Raw genomic sequence first — 15,927 nt, forward strand, 5'->3', positions numbered from 1 at the left:
GAATTAAAATGTAAAATAAAATCAAGAGAGTTTATATCCAAAATGCACAATTATTAGAAATATGTAAGCCACAAATGGACCTGAACTTCTAGCAGTGAATACAAGTAGGGAAACATGATCAATTACATTCATTCAACAAATATTTAATAAGCAGTCACGATATAAAAGGCATTGAAACCCCAGGCTCTGGGTATCCATATCCCTTATGGGACTTACACTCTGGAAGAGACTTGGGCATCAATCAAGTAATTAGGACTAACTAGAAATTGAAATAACTGCTCCAAAATTAAGGAAAGGGATTCTGTGATACCGAATAATGAATGCATCCCATTTAGACTGGAGAGAGAGCCTGAGGATCAACTGAATAAGTAGCAATGAACCAGAGAAGGAGTTCAGAGGAGACAGTAAGATTAAAAAATAAATTTGTTTCTCCATAGCAATGCCACTAGTATGTAGCCCCATCTTACACAAACAGTTTGGTTCTCAGGAAGGTAAAACTTATGCATGGTCAAAATAACCCTTGAAAATCCTTTATATTACTCATTAAGTACAGCTCCATGGCTAGGTTTGGACTAGCCTATGCATAAAGTAAACATGTGAATGTATAATTTCATAATAATGAACATAATATTATAAACAGGGTTGCAGTAAGTGAAAAAATGCATTTTAAACATTGAAATCACACTCAGTGCTTGAACAGGCTCAAATGGTGAGATACCCTGGGGAACAGAGGTCTCATTAGCAAACAAGAGTTAACATCTCCCTTTTCACATTCAAACAAGGTTGACGAGTCCTGAATCAAGTGAAATAGTTTTCCATTTACATTGCTGCCTTGTTCTGCTTGGTTCTTTTTTCTTTCCTTTTGCAGAAAATTCATAGTTGAACTTCTTTGCATTCCTATGATATTCAACCATTGCTTCCAAACTCTGAGGCCAGAGAAACCCTAGGGGTTCCTCAGAAAGAGAACATACCAGTTAATAGGTTGAGAAAGGTACCTTTAAAAATCCCTACACTAGGGCTTCCCTGGTGGCGCAGTGGTTGAGAGGCCGCCTGCCAATGCAGGACACATGGGTTCGTGCCCTGGTCTGGGAAGATCCCACATGCCGCGGAGCGGCTGGGCCCGTGAGCCATGGCCGCTGAGCCTGTGCGCCCGGAGCCTGTGCTCCGCAATGGGAGAGGCCACAACAGTGAGAGGCCCGTGTACAGCAAAAAAAAAAAAAAAAAATCCCTACACTAAGCCCAGCCATAAGTCCAGTCAGGTCATCCTTTATGACATTCCCTGGTGTGGACCAGGGCAAATGCCAAAAGCCAGGTCACAGAAGCAATCTCCAGACAGAATGAGAGGAAGTGGACCAGGGACCTAGCTTTCTACTAACATGGCTTGATCAGATGTAAGTGTATAGAGGACCAGATAGGTGTGTGCCCTTCATCACAGTGCTCCTCTCAGAGGAGCTTTTGTAAAGTACTGAGTGGCAGTATTCCCAGTCGCTCCCAGATGTGAGATTCATGTCTCTGGTGGTACCTGAGAGGATGATTTTAGCTGACACATGGGTGATAATCTTGATCAACACAGGATTATTACAGCATCCCTCCACCTCCATGGGAAAAGCCATGTGGTATGGAAAATTAGAGGAAGAAAAAGAGAGAAAGAAAAGAGGAAAGAAGGTGAGACTCCGTGGAATTGAAAGATAAGCCAGGGAACTCCCCCAGTGCGGAGGAAGAGATGTCCAGTCTGAGCCTAACCTGAGAGAGAGAGTTTTTCCCCACAGAGCTTTGAGTGGTGGGAGGACACACAGGGGGTCTCAATAAGGGGAAGCAGAAGTCTTTTGGGGATGTGGCCTCATGCGGAAACACCCTGACCTTCCTTCTGCGGACTCCTCCCCCTCTGACTAAAGAACTCTGCACTCCATCACATAGTCTTCACTGAGACCACACAGTGTCAGACAGGTGAGTGTAGAAGGTGATAGGCAACAATCAAATCAAATAGAGAGAATGAGGCAATGGAAATGCCAGCCAAGGACTCTTTGATTAAATGGATGCTGGACAGTACTCAGCTGTGTGGATGAGCAAGCTAATAAAATGGGGAAGGGGGAACTTCCCTAGTGAAGCAGTGGTTAAGAATCCGCCTGCCAATGCAGGCGACACAGGTTCGAGCCCTGGTCCGGGAAGATCCCACATGCCGCAGAGCAACTAAGCCCGTGCACCACAACTACTGAGCCTGCGCTCTAGAGCCAGCAAGCCACAACTACTGAGCCTGCGTGCCACAACTACGGAAGCCCACGCGGCCTAGAGCCCGTGCTCTGCAATAAGAGAAGCCACCGCAATGAGAAGCCTGTGCAGCGCAACAAAAAGTAGCTCCCATTCGCCTCAACTAGAGAAAGCCCGCACGCAGCAACGAAGACCCAACGCTGCCAAAAACAAATAAATAAATTTATTTTAAAATATATCAGCCATGAAAAAAAACGCTTTCCGTTTAATTAAATGTTTTCTTAACATAATAAAAGGCACAGAAAAGTACTTTGCAACTTTGACCAATATAACTTCAAAAAAACTGATAACAAAATTATACATCTACATAACATTTATATCAGTCAATTCTGACAAAGCACTACCATACTGATGACCTTAATCATTCTTTCTGGAAATACTTAGGCAGCTGGTCCCCTTGTTTAAAAAGATTACTCCTCTGTTGTGTGGATAATTCGTATCACACGAACATCTTCCTTTTCTCTCTGTTTCAAAGGAAATATGCCCATAGCTCATCCAAAAGTAATATAGTGTCATAAAGGTATAAGATAAATGGAAGAGGGGATAAATATAACAGAAAATATATTAACATAAAGAATACTTAAAATCCACATGAGGACCCCAAAGAGTACGCTTGTGTGACTTCAGTGTTGGGGTAACCATTATAATGAATCTGTCAATGCCTCAACTACTGTTTCCCACGCACTGGGGGCAGGGCAGGGCCCTTCTCTAAGCCACACTGCAGTTGAGATGTTTATATCAGAGTCCAGTCAGGAGACAAAAACCACATCAGTCATTTGAAAGGGGAAAATTGAGATGAAGAACTATTAACTACCAAAAGGTAGCTAGCTTATAAAGAAGGGAAAGAAAGCTCTAAGGAATACAGAACTAGCAGATATGGGGAAAACACACTGCCTCTAGGGCTGAGGCATACCCTGCACCTTTGGCCACTCAGCTTCCACACACACCATTTTAGACACAGTTGAACTTCCACGTAACAGCACCACAGCTCTGCCTTCTCACCCATCAAGACAAAGTTAGCCTTGCAAGGGAAGACGTTCTCACCCTTTCCCCCAAACGAGGAGACAGACAGACCCAGACATTGGATCCACACTGCTCCTCAAATGTAATCACAATACCTTTGACTCTTCTACTACCTGAAGACTGTATTACAAACATAGCCTCCAACAACTCGAATAAAAGCACAAGGGTAAGAAGAAGAAAGAGGAAGAAAATGGATAATAGATAGAAAGCAACACACACACATACGCATGACAAGAAAGAGAAAATATGCAAAGCTATTAAAGTCCTCTTTCTGTAACTGATCACAGGGTAGATCAATATCCATGACTGCCTTCTTCCACTTCCTACTCTCTGTCTTCTCACCCAGAACCACAGGTCAGATTCTCTACCGGGACGAGTGACCACAACTTCATTCCCAGAGGTCTGGGTCCTAATAGTCCTGCTTCCTTTCGTTTGCTGTGGTTTTCCATTAACCTTTACCATTGGACTTGCAAGTACTGAGAGGCAATGCATTGATAACCGGCTCCATGCTCATGGTCAAAGCTTTCTACAGTTCATCCTGCCCCTGAAAATTCTCTTCTTCATTTACATCTTAATTTGGACATCAATTCTTTGATTTCCATCTGCTGTTGACAGAAATGAAAAACCCAGCTCCTTCTCCTTAATTCCTTAAATGAACACAACACAAGATTTTCACAGGTAACAGAAATTTACTGAGGTTTGGAAAAATGGGTGTGTTTTATCCATCACAGGATATGAAATACATAAAATAAAATACTAGACTTCTTAGAAGTCCATCTGCCACCCATTTCCCTGGAAATTTTTGGATGACCACATTTTCTGGCTTAATAGTACAGATCCCCCAAAACAGATCTGGGGACCAACCATCAGCCTCTGGGTTCTTCTGCACAAACTCAAATTGGATAAAGTAAACACCACTTTATTCTGCAGAGTAATTCAATCTATCACATCCAAACAGTATAAAAACCTCATGAAATATTTTTCATTACCGAAAGAAAAACAACTTCCCATAGTAAAATTCAGGCTAGCCCGAAATGCGTTGTCAGCTTTTATAATCTGCTCCCTGAGCACAAGGCAAGAACTGATGATTCTCATAACCATACACCCAGGAGTCTGCCTCCACAGCAACAGGGCAAGACTCCCAGACATCCAGGACTCACCGCAGAGGCCTCTGTAACATGGGGTCTGCAGCTCCATGAAGACCCACAGCGAGGGGTCCAGGACAGTGACGGGCCCTATGGGGACACAGCCTCCGGTATGCAGGGGAGTAATGGAGACTCAGCCACTGGGGGAGAATTAGCACCAGAGCCTGAGCTGAACCCCTCCCCTGGGAGGCTCACAGGCTCCTCCAGAAAAGAACTGTTATGCGGCACAGGGTGCCCCTCAGACCATCCCTCCTTGGAACAGATGGTCAGGGACACAGCTCCTGACCTGATCCTGAAGTATGGAAAGATGGTCCCAGAGAAGGAAGCCCGAGGGAAGAAGAAAATGTGGGAGCCATCAGTCATGTTGTAGAAGGAGACATCCCCTTCCTCGTGGTCCAGGAACACCCCTACCCTGTGGGGAACCTGTCTGAGGGATAGCTGAGTCAGAGGTACAGTACAGGCACGATATCCAGTATCATACTGCCCTATAACCCAGAACCCCTTCTCTGGGGATTCTACATACCAGCTGTTCCTGTCCACACCTTCCCTACAGACCCCCAGAACCCACTCGCTTCGGTCTCCATCCCTGATCTCCACCTCCCAGTAACAGCACCCTGATGTGATGCTCTCAAAGCCCAATATGCTGCCGGTGTCTTCTGAGCTCATTTTGGTGTCCTTCCAGGCCACAGTCGTGTTTTCATGAGAGACAACAACGTTTGAATGGGCAGATCCTGGATCCAGAGTGACAGGCCCTGCAGAGAAAGTTGCCTATCATTGCAAGGCCCTCCCCTGCCCCATAATAAGAGCACACAACCACCCCCGAAGCTGGACTCTCAGCTGCATGGGGAGAAGGCTAAGCCCCCCTAGATTAGAAACTAGTGACTCAAGTTCACAGCCTTCCAAGCAGGAAAAGGATCCACAAGACTAATTTCAGAGTTACATATGTCACAGGGCCCTGAGGACCAGGCTGGACTTCAAAGACTGAAAAATATCTATTTAGCATCCAGTATCAGTCACACCCACCAGCCCCACCTATGTGACTATCAGCACCACAACGCCCCACCACCACTGATGGTGCCAGCATCTACATCACCACTAAGAACTGAAGGAGAGGCCATGGGGGCAGAAGTAGGAACATCCAGAAAGAACACGAAGTCACTCACAGGCCTGGAACTTCTCCTTCCGCCAATCTACAAGAGAACCACACGTTTCATATCAGGGGTTTGCAGAGACTGTACATATCAGGGTCAGTGCTTAGTCTTCTGAAGCATACTGATGTGAGACTTATAAAGGAAAATGTTTTGGAAACTTTCAACTGATGCATGTATTTCTTCTCTCTCTCTCTCTCTCTCTCTCTCTCACACACACACACACACACACACACACACACACACAACCATCATGCTTCAGCCTCCCTTGAAGGCTAAGCCATAGACCTTAATACTGAGGGATTGAGAGGCTTAATATCAATTTGAACATAAAGGTCACTGCCCAGATTTCACTATAAAATGAAGCTTCCTGAAGTCCCTAGCCACTCATCCATCCTGAAAACTAGGTTTTCTGGAGAAAGAATTGGGGATATCAAAATTTCCAAGGCTTTCATGTAATTATAAAGAATTAATTGAGGGGCTTCCCTGGTGGCACAGTGGTTAAGAACCCGCCTGCCAATGTAGGGGACACAGGTTCGAGCCCTGGTCCAGGAGGATCCCACACGCCGCGGAGCAACTAAGCCTGTGCACCACAACTACTGAGCCTGCGCTCTAGAACCCGTGAGTTACAACTACTGAGCCCGCGAGCCACAACTACTGAGACCACGTTCCACAACTAACAAAGCCCACGCACCTAGAGCCTGTGCTCCGCAACAAGAGAAGGCACTGCAATGAGAAGCCCGCACACCGAAAGGAAGAGTAGCACCTGCTCGCTGCAACTAAAGCCTGCACACAGAGACCAAGAACCAACACAACCAAAAATAAATTAATTACTTTAAAAAAAAGAGTTAATTGAGCTACAGTAGAAACCAACACAATATTGTAAAACAACTATACCCCAATAAAAATAAAAAATAAAAAACAGAGCTTATGACATGGAATGTCAAGTTTCCCTCTAGAATGTTGTACTTAATTATTTCATCAGTTATAAAACTACCTTTTCATCCCATCTTTTGATAGGTACTGAAGATATATGTTTGTTCGTGTGTTTACTGATTTGGAATTTCTTCTTTTATGAATTGCATGTTTGTGCCAGTTCCAGTGGGGGGGGGTAATTTTATACTGACTTACACTAGATCTTTCTCTATTTAGCATTTTAAGCCTTTGTATATATCACATCCAGGGCAAGTATTCTTCCTTTTTGCCATTTTTGTTTGTTTGTATTTTGTTGTTGTATTATGGTGTTTTGATGAGGGAAGTATATTATTTTTATGAAGTAAAATATGGCATAATTTTAAAAAAAAAGAATTAATTGAGCTGAACGTGCAGGTTACCGCTAAGCCAGCAGTAGAGAGAATACAACTTGGCTTAACTGAACTCAAAGGATGACTATAAACCATTAGTGGAGAGAATTCGGGATACAGCATCAGAGAAATCTTGCCCAGTTAGGAGGCAACGGAAAGGTTTCAAGGAAGGGAGACAGATGTTCAAAGTGAGAAAGACACACATTCAGTAAGAGGAAAGACACTAATGAACTCTCTTCCCCCTTTTCACAGGGTTAGTGAAGCAAAAACATCCCTATATGTGAGGGAGAACCCAAAATACTGGATCTAGTCATCTGCTTCCCCCTATAGTTGCCCAGAGAGGTTGTAAGTTTCCAGGAGAACCTCAGTGAGAGGCCCCCAAAGATGTCCATGTTCTAAACCCCAAAATGTGTAAATATGTTGTGGTAAAGGGAACTTTATGGATGTATTAAGAACCTTGGGATGGGGTCAAGGGTAGGCTGGAAACAACAGTGCCTAAATAGCTGGACAGGACCTGCTGCTCCTCAGCTGACCCCAGACCAAGGATCTTAAGGACCAGGTCAGGCTAGTCCCTCCAGGGTGATGGCCTGATATGACTAAGGGAGAGCAGAAGGACCCCTTTCTCCACTGACCCAGGGCCACATAATCTCTTCCAACCTCCATACTCCCTTTTGGGAAGAAGAAAGGAAGCTCGCCGCCAACCAAAGCAGAGCCTATATGAGTCATGGGACTCTGAACTGTCTGCACTGGGAGAGCTGTTGCCTCCAACAGGGTGAAGACTCGGGAACAAGATCAGAACATTTGTAGAAGTAAGTAAACGACATTTCCGTGCACATTTGGGGTGCACATTTGTGACCACCATCCCCACGTAATACAGGTTCATGCAGAAACTGGCATTTTTGTCTCTGTTGATTTGGTTAATGGAAATAAGATCACAAAAACTGGCCTGACCCACGTGACCCTTTGAGGAAAAAAATGAACTTTAATTTACTTGCTCTTCACCAAGACACGAGTTGACACCCAGCTATAAATTTCTGTATCACAAGTGATAGAGATTAGCAAGAAGAAGGGGGAGGAGGAGGAGAGAGTTGGCATTTAATCGTGAGACTCCACAATGTATCGAGTGTGATGCTGTTCTTCACTTAATTTCCACAGCAAATCATTAAATTACAAATCGTTTTTCCAGTTTTATGAATAAAAAGAGATCAAACATTTGTCCACCTCACACTATGAACCTGTCAGTATGAAAATGTTGATTCTAGTGTAATGGGATTTGTCCTTACAAAATAGAAGGGTATACAAGATATACATTAACACACACGCTCTTTAATCTAGCAGGTAAGGGGGAGGTGGTAAAAGAGGACTATCTGATCCTCGTGTTTAACATATAAATCCCAGGGAGATTCGGTAAGAATCCCTAAGACGAGATCCTCAGTCCTCATGCTTTCTTCACCCCTTGGTTTACCCCTCTCTGTCTCTCATGATCTATACTCCTGACTGTAAACAAAAACATTCCAAGCAGGGAAAGGGCATGTTACACAGGCTTGGAGGGTATAGATCTTTAACTCACCCCAAAGCTAAAGGGTCCTTGGGACAACCTTACATTGCACTAGGATGCCCCATACCACACTCCTGCCCTGACCACTACGGGAAGATTGAGATGGTCTCATTACCAGAGGCAAACTCAGTTAGAGGGTTACCTCAAAATGGCTTAAAAATAAATGTGTCTTGACTGAAATTTCTCAAAGTGGTATCAAGGAGTTGATTACACTTCATGCACCCAAATAACTTGCACACGCTCTGTGTGCTCCCCAGCTCAAACCACCATGGTTGCGCCCTGTGGTCTCTCTTCCACCACTACAAGCAACCCTAAACTATAAGACAAATCTCAGACACACCACTTCCTCCTCATCTCTTCCTCTCTTCCTCCTTCTGCTCTTGTCTTCCTTGATTTGCTCCACACCCTTTCTCTGGGAAAGAACCGTGACTCCTCTATGTTTCTTCACACATTGTCCCTAATAAACCTAACCAGGAATGAGCCTGTCAGTGAACACAGAGTTCTCCGAAAAGGAGACATAATGGTTGTTACATTTTTGTTCCTATTACACAAACATATACACAGGATTTTTCATATAATTTCAGATCTTTCACAGACCCTCACCCCAGGAGTCCATCAACATCCCAGAAGTTCTGGACGCCAGATCCAGAACACCTGCCACAGAGCAACTAATTCCTCAGCAACCAAGGAGGCTTGGAGGAAGAAACTGAGCCTGGACAGGGAGTCAGAGGAAGCAGAGAGAAGACCAGTATCCCAGAGGACCAGGAAGAAGCAGGAAAACCAAAACTACAGCCAAAAGGGGTAGGAATTTTTGGAGCGAGAGGGATCAAGAACCAAGGGCCCCCTTGGGAAGACCTGAGTCCTAAGCAGGCAAGCATGATCTCTGAAATCTTCCAGAGGTGAGCGATTCGTGATCCACACAGTCGTTCCCTGCTGCTGTCCCTCCTCACAACTGACCTCTCCATGGTCACTGCACCAGTGAGCAGTTCCAGTTGGGCCAGGTGTTTGGGGAGGGCGCTGCTAACCCTGAAAGTGCCCTGCAGCAGAGGACAGGCCAGAATGAAGGCAGATCTGTGTTCCAAGGAGGAGTCCCTGAGGTCTCTGGATGGAGGTTACAAAAGTGACAAGGAGACCAGGGACACCAACCGCACCCTCATGTGTCCCCTGATGGAGAAGAGGGCAGAGTCCAGGTTGGGGAGGGGAGGCTACAGGAGCTCAGAACCACTTACCTGCATACAGCTGGGCCTTCCTCCAGGCTGAAAGGGAACACACCCTGGTGAGACCTCAGCCAGAACAAGCCTGCTCGCTGTGAATCCACTGGCCCGTGCCTCCCCTCTGCTCTGCAGGTGAGACTAACTACGGTCGTGGAGAGGCTGGAGGGGAGGTGACCCCCTGCTATGTGCAGACAGCAGGTGTTGTGGGAATTTCCCTGGACCACAGGTCAGGAGCCCTGCATTACAGGCTGACTTACACCACTGTCCCGCTGCTCCTGTGTGATGTCTGGCAAGTCACTTAGCTGTTCTGTGCCTCAGAAACCTCAAAAATTCTTATTCTACTTACATTGATTTTTGCCGCTAAGGATCAAAATGTTTTCTACTATGTGTGAAAACATTTTGGGGAATACAATATAAATTATTCTATAATTTTAAGAAAGCATCATCATATTCAGTTTTTTTCTGGCAAAGATATGTTTGGGAAATAACTTGAAATGGGAACTATTTAAGGACAGGAATGTGAGCTGAGTTCTAGGGTAAAATTGGCTAATGTTTCTCAGATGAAATATTTCTAGAGATAAACATCACTATTCTGGGGCATTGACAGCCCTTCCCATCACATTCCCACGCATGGTCAGCCCAGCTATGCCCCCATAACTGTTTGATCATCACCCAAAGAAACTAGAGGGAACAGACCCTCTTTGGACGCTGTTTTGGGGTGGAGACAGGAGGTCACACTCCTAAACTGGATCACCCCGCTGATCTGGATAGCTCCTTTAATGCAGTCTCAGAGCACATGACTTTTGCTTCCAGGTACTGTCTGAAAACCAGGGGCATTCAAGGCTAGAAAACCATCAGTATGGTGGGTCAGTCAAGGCTGGAATAAGACCCAGGGTGCATGATGGACCCTGGGGTCACCGTCACACCCAGGCTCCCAAGCACTGGGTGGGAATCAGCGGCCCAGATCTGGGAGAGCCCTTGCAGCTGGGTTCTGCCTCCCAGCAGCCTCCACTTCCGCCCCAGGGAGGGGGTCCACATGGCTGTGTCTGGACAGAAGCAAAGAGTGGGACGCCTTGTCACAGAAGGACAGGAAACCCAAGGACATCAGGAGAGTCACTCACCAGCCAGGTAAGCGGATTTCCTCCAGCCTGAAAGGCAACACACAGGAAGCAGGTGAACTAAGAAGCAGAACGTCTCCTCTGACGGGGATGCAGAGAGCTCAGGGGGAAAAGCAGAATTTACCGAGTTCTGTCCGGAGTTCATCTGAAAGAGAGCGCACGAGAAGCATGAGCTCCCATCCCTAAGAAAAATAGTCCACAAAATACCACCTCTCTGTGTGTAACCTGGAGGAGGTTCCAACCCCAGACCCATCGGGGCCTCCCTGGCTCCAGCCATCCACCCTGGGTCTCCCCAGCCACCTGCCCTGGGCCCGGATTTCCCTGGAGCCCTGCACTCAGGCAGGCCCTGTGGTCGGTCATCCATCTCAGCGTGGCTGCCATGCTCTCCAGCCCTGGCCATTGTCCTGCCTTACCTGTGTCCTTCAGCACCTCCTCCTTTGCCCACCGGTCCTGCTCCTTCACCAGGCGCAGACTCTCCTTTTCTCGCATCACCCGCAACTTCCTGAAATGTTCTCTCATGGTGTAATATCCAGCCCCAAGGAGCAGGGCCATCAGCACAGTCAGGCTCACTGAGAAAGCCAGCTTCCAGGGAGAGGCCTGGGGGAAGAAGGGCTCTGCGGCCCGGCCACAGGCCCCGTCAGGGCCACCACCCAAGACACCCAAGCCCAGCACACTCAGGAACGCCCGGCCTGCTCCCCCAGCCCTGCGGGAAGCAGGGAGCAGCGCTGACCTGGGATGAAAATGGCCACGGCCTTCTCCTGGCCCAGGACAGTGTTGAGGACGGAGCAGGTCACGTTCCCTGCAGAGCTGTCTCTCACCACCAGAGCCACTTCCACGCTGAACAGCCCTTCAGCGTCCTGGCTGTGGGCCTCGGAGAATGCCAGGAACTTCTCTCCGCTGAGGCCTCTCCACTGCACCTGGGGCTTCGGGAACCACCCTGAGGCCGTGCACACCACACGGACCCCATCTTCCTCGGGCCCTGTGATGCACACCTGAGGGGCAGAGCCCACACCTGTGGGAGGCAAGATGTAGAGCCCAGGCGGCCCCCCTGGGTCCTGGGGACCCCAGCAGTGCCTACGGGTGCACAACTCCAGTGGGAGCCCTTCGCCTTGCATTCTGGGGCTCTGGGGGAGGCTGTTCCCTGCAGGGAGAAAGGCAGCCGCCCTGCCATGGGGAACACAAGGAAGGGGTGTGGGGGCCTCTGGGGGCTCAGAGGGCTGGGCTCTTCTCCCCAGTCATGCAGGTGCAAGGGCTGACGCCCAGTGGAAACAGGAGGAATGTGGTTCCAGGTCCCATCCTTATCCTCGACTCTCCTCACCTCACACACTCTCCCGGGGCATCGGCTTCCACACCCACTGCCTCCCTTTGAAAATCACCACCAAAATTAGATCAGATGACAACCCTATCCCCTGAACTCCCCTTCCATACATCCACATCCAATGGGTTCTTTCCACCAGGATTCCTCACATACACTTCAAACTTAAAATTCCAGGACTGAATACGTGATTTTGCCCAATCTGTGATACATTGATTGTAAAAAGATTCCCAAATCTTCACTCCCTCTTTATATCCAGCTGGCCCTCGGCCACACACTTTTTGATGCCTTCACACTCTGCCTCTGGGCCGGGTCAGGTGACTCAACTAACCAGTGAGAGATTAGGCCATGTGACTCAAGCAGCGGCTGTAACATCCTCGTGCCATTGGGCTACCCTCTGCCACAGGGAGGCCATTTTTGGTCTGGTGCAGCCTTTCCAGCTGAAGCTTTCCTAGATCAACCAATACCCAGTTGAAAAATCCCAGCAAAGGTCCTTATGGTGGCCTCCTCAGCCGACTATAAGGACAAATAAGAATTAAAATTAAGAGGTGTCATTCTCCGCGTTGAAAATAAAGGAAGAGATTCCCCTCCCATTCTTTTTCTTAGAATACTTGCTTTAGAAAACCTGTAATTGTAGGTATTTTCTCCACACTTCCTTTTTTTTTTTTTTCGATTTTTAATTTTTTGGCTACACGCCACGCGGCATGTGGGATCCTAGCTCACCGACCCAGGATCGAACCCGCAGCCCCTCCATTTGAAGGGCGGAGTCCTAACCTCTGGACCGCCAGGGAAGTCCCCCCCTCCACTTTGAAATGTATATAAATCCTTTTTGAAAACTAGATAGGCCTCTTGCCAGCTTTGGGAACCACGAATGCTTTTCTCTAGGACCTGGGAGCCATCTCTTTGAAATATAAATGTTAAGGGAGACAGCACCCGACTTAGCCTTCCCTGTGGAAGGGTAGGAGCCAGACTTCAGTGGACACTGAACTCCAAGCTGTAAAACCACCTTCTGTCATAAAGGTATAAGAATTTGTTTTTCCTCCGGATAAAGCCAATTAGCTAACATAGATAGTCACCTCAATTACCAGGAAAATTTAGGGTGAACTATGTGACAGATGGTGCTATCAAGTCCTCTGACCTGAGGATTAGTTACTGTTTACCTTGAAAACATGTACATAATGGGTTGTATCTGCTTGACTTTATAAAAGGGGGAGCTTTCTCTCTGTCTTTGCGATCTCTTAGTAGATTGCCTGTGATGTGTATCACACTCTGGTTTAATGCCCATTCAGTAATAAAACTGTATTCTTTCTCTACTAACTTTGTGAAGACAATTTCTGGTTTGGGAGATTTTGTTTTTAATTGTATTTCCCCAACACCACCAAAGATGTATAAATAATCCCAGGTAAGATTAGTCAAATACAGTCCAGATTCGCTGTACTCCCTTCATGCCTGAATTAAATAAATGGTTATTGTTATATGCCACTGTGATTTTTGTGGCTGTTTGTTACACAGCATTATCATGGCAACAGATAACACATGTAAAACAAAGAATGTTGCCCACCACGCAATTCTACAAGGATCAAGTCGTTAGCACTGTAGCCACTCATTGACAGTACACCCCTAAAGGAATTCAGGACAAAAAAATAGGATAAGGCACTCTGTACTTTGGAAAAACAGGCCCCTTAGTTAGTTAGAGATATCTCAGGGGGAAAAAATTTAATGAACCCAGGTTCTTGCATCTTCCCATACATAGAAAAGCGCTAAAATCATTAACTGAGGTGTCTGATCCTCGTGAATAGCAGTAAACTTTCACCGAGATGTATGCTTGTCTGCACACATTTCACAGCCAAAATCCTGTATAAACTGGCTTCTCCTCCTACCTCTTTGGAGCAGTTTCTCAGAGCTACTGAGAGACTGTTTCCCACATTATATAGCCCTCAGTAAGACCCTGAATAAAACTCAGCTCACAGCTCTTAGGTTGTGTGTGTTTCTCCAGTCGACACACAAAAGTTTCCATATTCCTACCACTAAACAAACAGCCAAGGCAAAGCCCTGGGATCTTCTGCAGGCCCCTCTTCCCCTCCAAACTGTGCCCCCAAATCCACTCACTCAGTTGGGTCGGCTTTCTAAACCTCACTGATGTCTGATCCCCCCATCCCTCTATGTGATCCCATTGCCTCTATGTGAGGTCATCCTCTTGACCTCATCACTGCATCCATGCCTCCAGCCTGGCTCACCTTTCATCCATCCTCCTCACAGCTGACAAAGGGAACGTTCCAGGCACTCATCTGTTTAAAATTTCCTCAGCAATCCATCAACACCCCATAGCACAGCATGCAAACTCTGCTATGGTCTGGAATTTGCCTCCCCCCAAACTCTTCCCCTCTTCCCCCCACTTTCCACTACCTATGCCCCTCAGGGACCACACACTCCAGCCCCAAGGACCCTTTGATTCGCTGCTAGTAACTGCGATCACCATGCTCTCTGTGGCCCCTGCCTTCTCATGTTCCAGTCCATCAGCATCAAGGGCTTTTTGGAGCCTGGTGTGGTGAACGCAAGTGCCTGCTCCAGTGTGTATTACCTGTGAACTCCTCCTGATTGCCCCAGAGAGCACTAACCAAATCCTTCTCTGTGCACCCTTGGCCAGGAACATCTCTTCGTTCCATTATCGTCACCTCTTACCCCACTCCCATTCACTCATCTTATCAACCACGAGGGCCGGCTTGCGTGCTCAGAACACACCAGCCACACTCCTACCTCAGGGTTTCACGCCGGGGGTTTCCTTTGCTGGGAACCCTTGGTCCCACAGATATCCACATGGCTAAATTCCTACTTCCTTTGAGCTTCTGCTCAAATTGTCAAAAAAGCCCAACCTGAGGCCCCATGCAACACTGAAGCCTTCCTCACCCCTGGTCCCCTTCCACTTCTTTCCTGGCCTCTTATCCTAAATACTTACCACTTCCTAACATCCTCTATAACCTATTTATCTAGTATTTATGGATTTTGCCTCTAGAATATAAACTCCACAGAGCAGGGAACATTGTTTGAGTCACTGATGTATCCCAGGTGCCCAAAATACGATGTGGCACAGAGTAGGCTTTCGATATATTTGTACTGAATAATGGAATGAGTGGATGAGCCTCCTGTTCATCTATAAAATGAGGGGCTGATTTACTGCTCCCTGAAGTTCCTCCCAACTCCAGTATTCCAGGTCAAAAACATAACTCAAGTCACCAACCTGCCACCTTCAGCTCCAAACTCGCCTCTTCGTAGAAGCCTCCCATTCTGAAGAAGCAGGTGTACAGCCCATTGTCTGAAACCTGGACGTTTTGGATGCGTACGGCAGCCTCCCCCTGGGCAAGGAAGTCGCTCACCAGCGAGGTCCGCCCTACGTAACGAGCCATCTGCCCCTCATTCTGCTCGACTCGGTTTTGATAGATGAACACGGCTTCTGAAAACTTGGAGTGGAGCCACCTCAGCTCCATATCTTCTGCACTCATGGGTGGGAACACACGACAGGGCAGCACGGCGTCTCCGCCCAGCACTGCCACAATGGGATCCGAGGGGCCAGTCACGAAGAACCCCTCTGTGGACACAGACATAGGAGTGAGAAAGGAAGAGAGACACAGAGTGAGGGCAGGAAACACACACAGTCTGGTGGGAAGGCCGGGGCAGGCTGGGGACAGGTGTTGGATAACATGAGCCATCATGACCCGAGGGATTGAGCTGTGATGATTCTGAATCTCCGCAAAACATTCTGATCACAATTTTATGACCAGAAGTGATGTCACAGAGAATCCTTCATCCATCTGTACTGCTGTTTTCACACTCTTT

The 15,927-nt window shown here is 47.1% G+C and overlaps 1 protein-coding gene across 1 annotated transcript in view; it reads right to left on the minus strand.

Annotated features, from left to right (window-relative positions):
• Nucleotides 1-4,526: 4,526 nt before the first annotated feature.
• LOC103087381 (butyrophilin subfamily 1 member A1-like) overlaps nucleotides 4,527-15,927 on the minus strand; it is a 17,346-nt gene continuing 5,945 nt past the window's right edge. The window contains exons 4-10 of the mRNA XM_007459595.1: nucleotides 15,332-15,850; nucleotides 11,509-11,790; nucleotides 11,192-11,392; nucleotides 10,782-10,808; nucleotides 9,676-9,729; nucleotides 5,600-5,626; nucleotides 4,527-5,188 (exon numbers count right to left, since the gene is read on the minus strand). Coding sequence (XP_007459657.1) covers nucleotides 4,527-5,188; nucleotides 5,600-5,626; nucleotides 9,676-9,729; nucleotides 10,782-10,808; nucleotides 11,192-11,392; nucleotides 11,509-11,790; nucleotides 15,332-15,850 — 1,772 coding nt within the window. The remainder of the gene's footprint in view (nucleotides 5,189-5,599; nucleotides 5,627-9,675; nucleotides 9,730-10,781; nucleotides 10,809-11,191; nucleotides 11,393-11,508; nucleotides 11,791-15,331; nucleotides 15,851-15,927) is intronic.

This window comes from Lipotes vexillifer, unplaced genomic scaffold, assembly GCF_000442215.2.
Source record: "Lipotes vexillifer unplaced genomic scaffold, Lipotes_vexillifer_v1.1 scaffold862, whole genome shotgun sequence".
Lineage (NCBI taxonomy): Eukaryota > Metazoa > Chordata > Mammalia > Artiodactyla > Lipotidae > Lipotes > Lipotes vexillifer.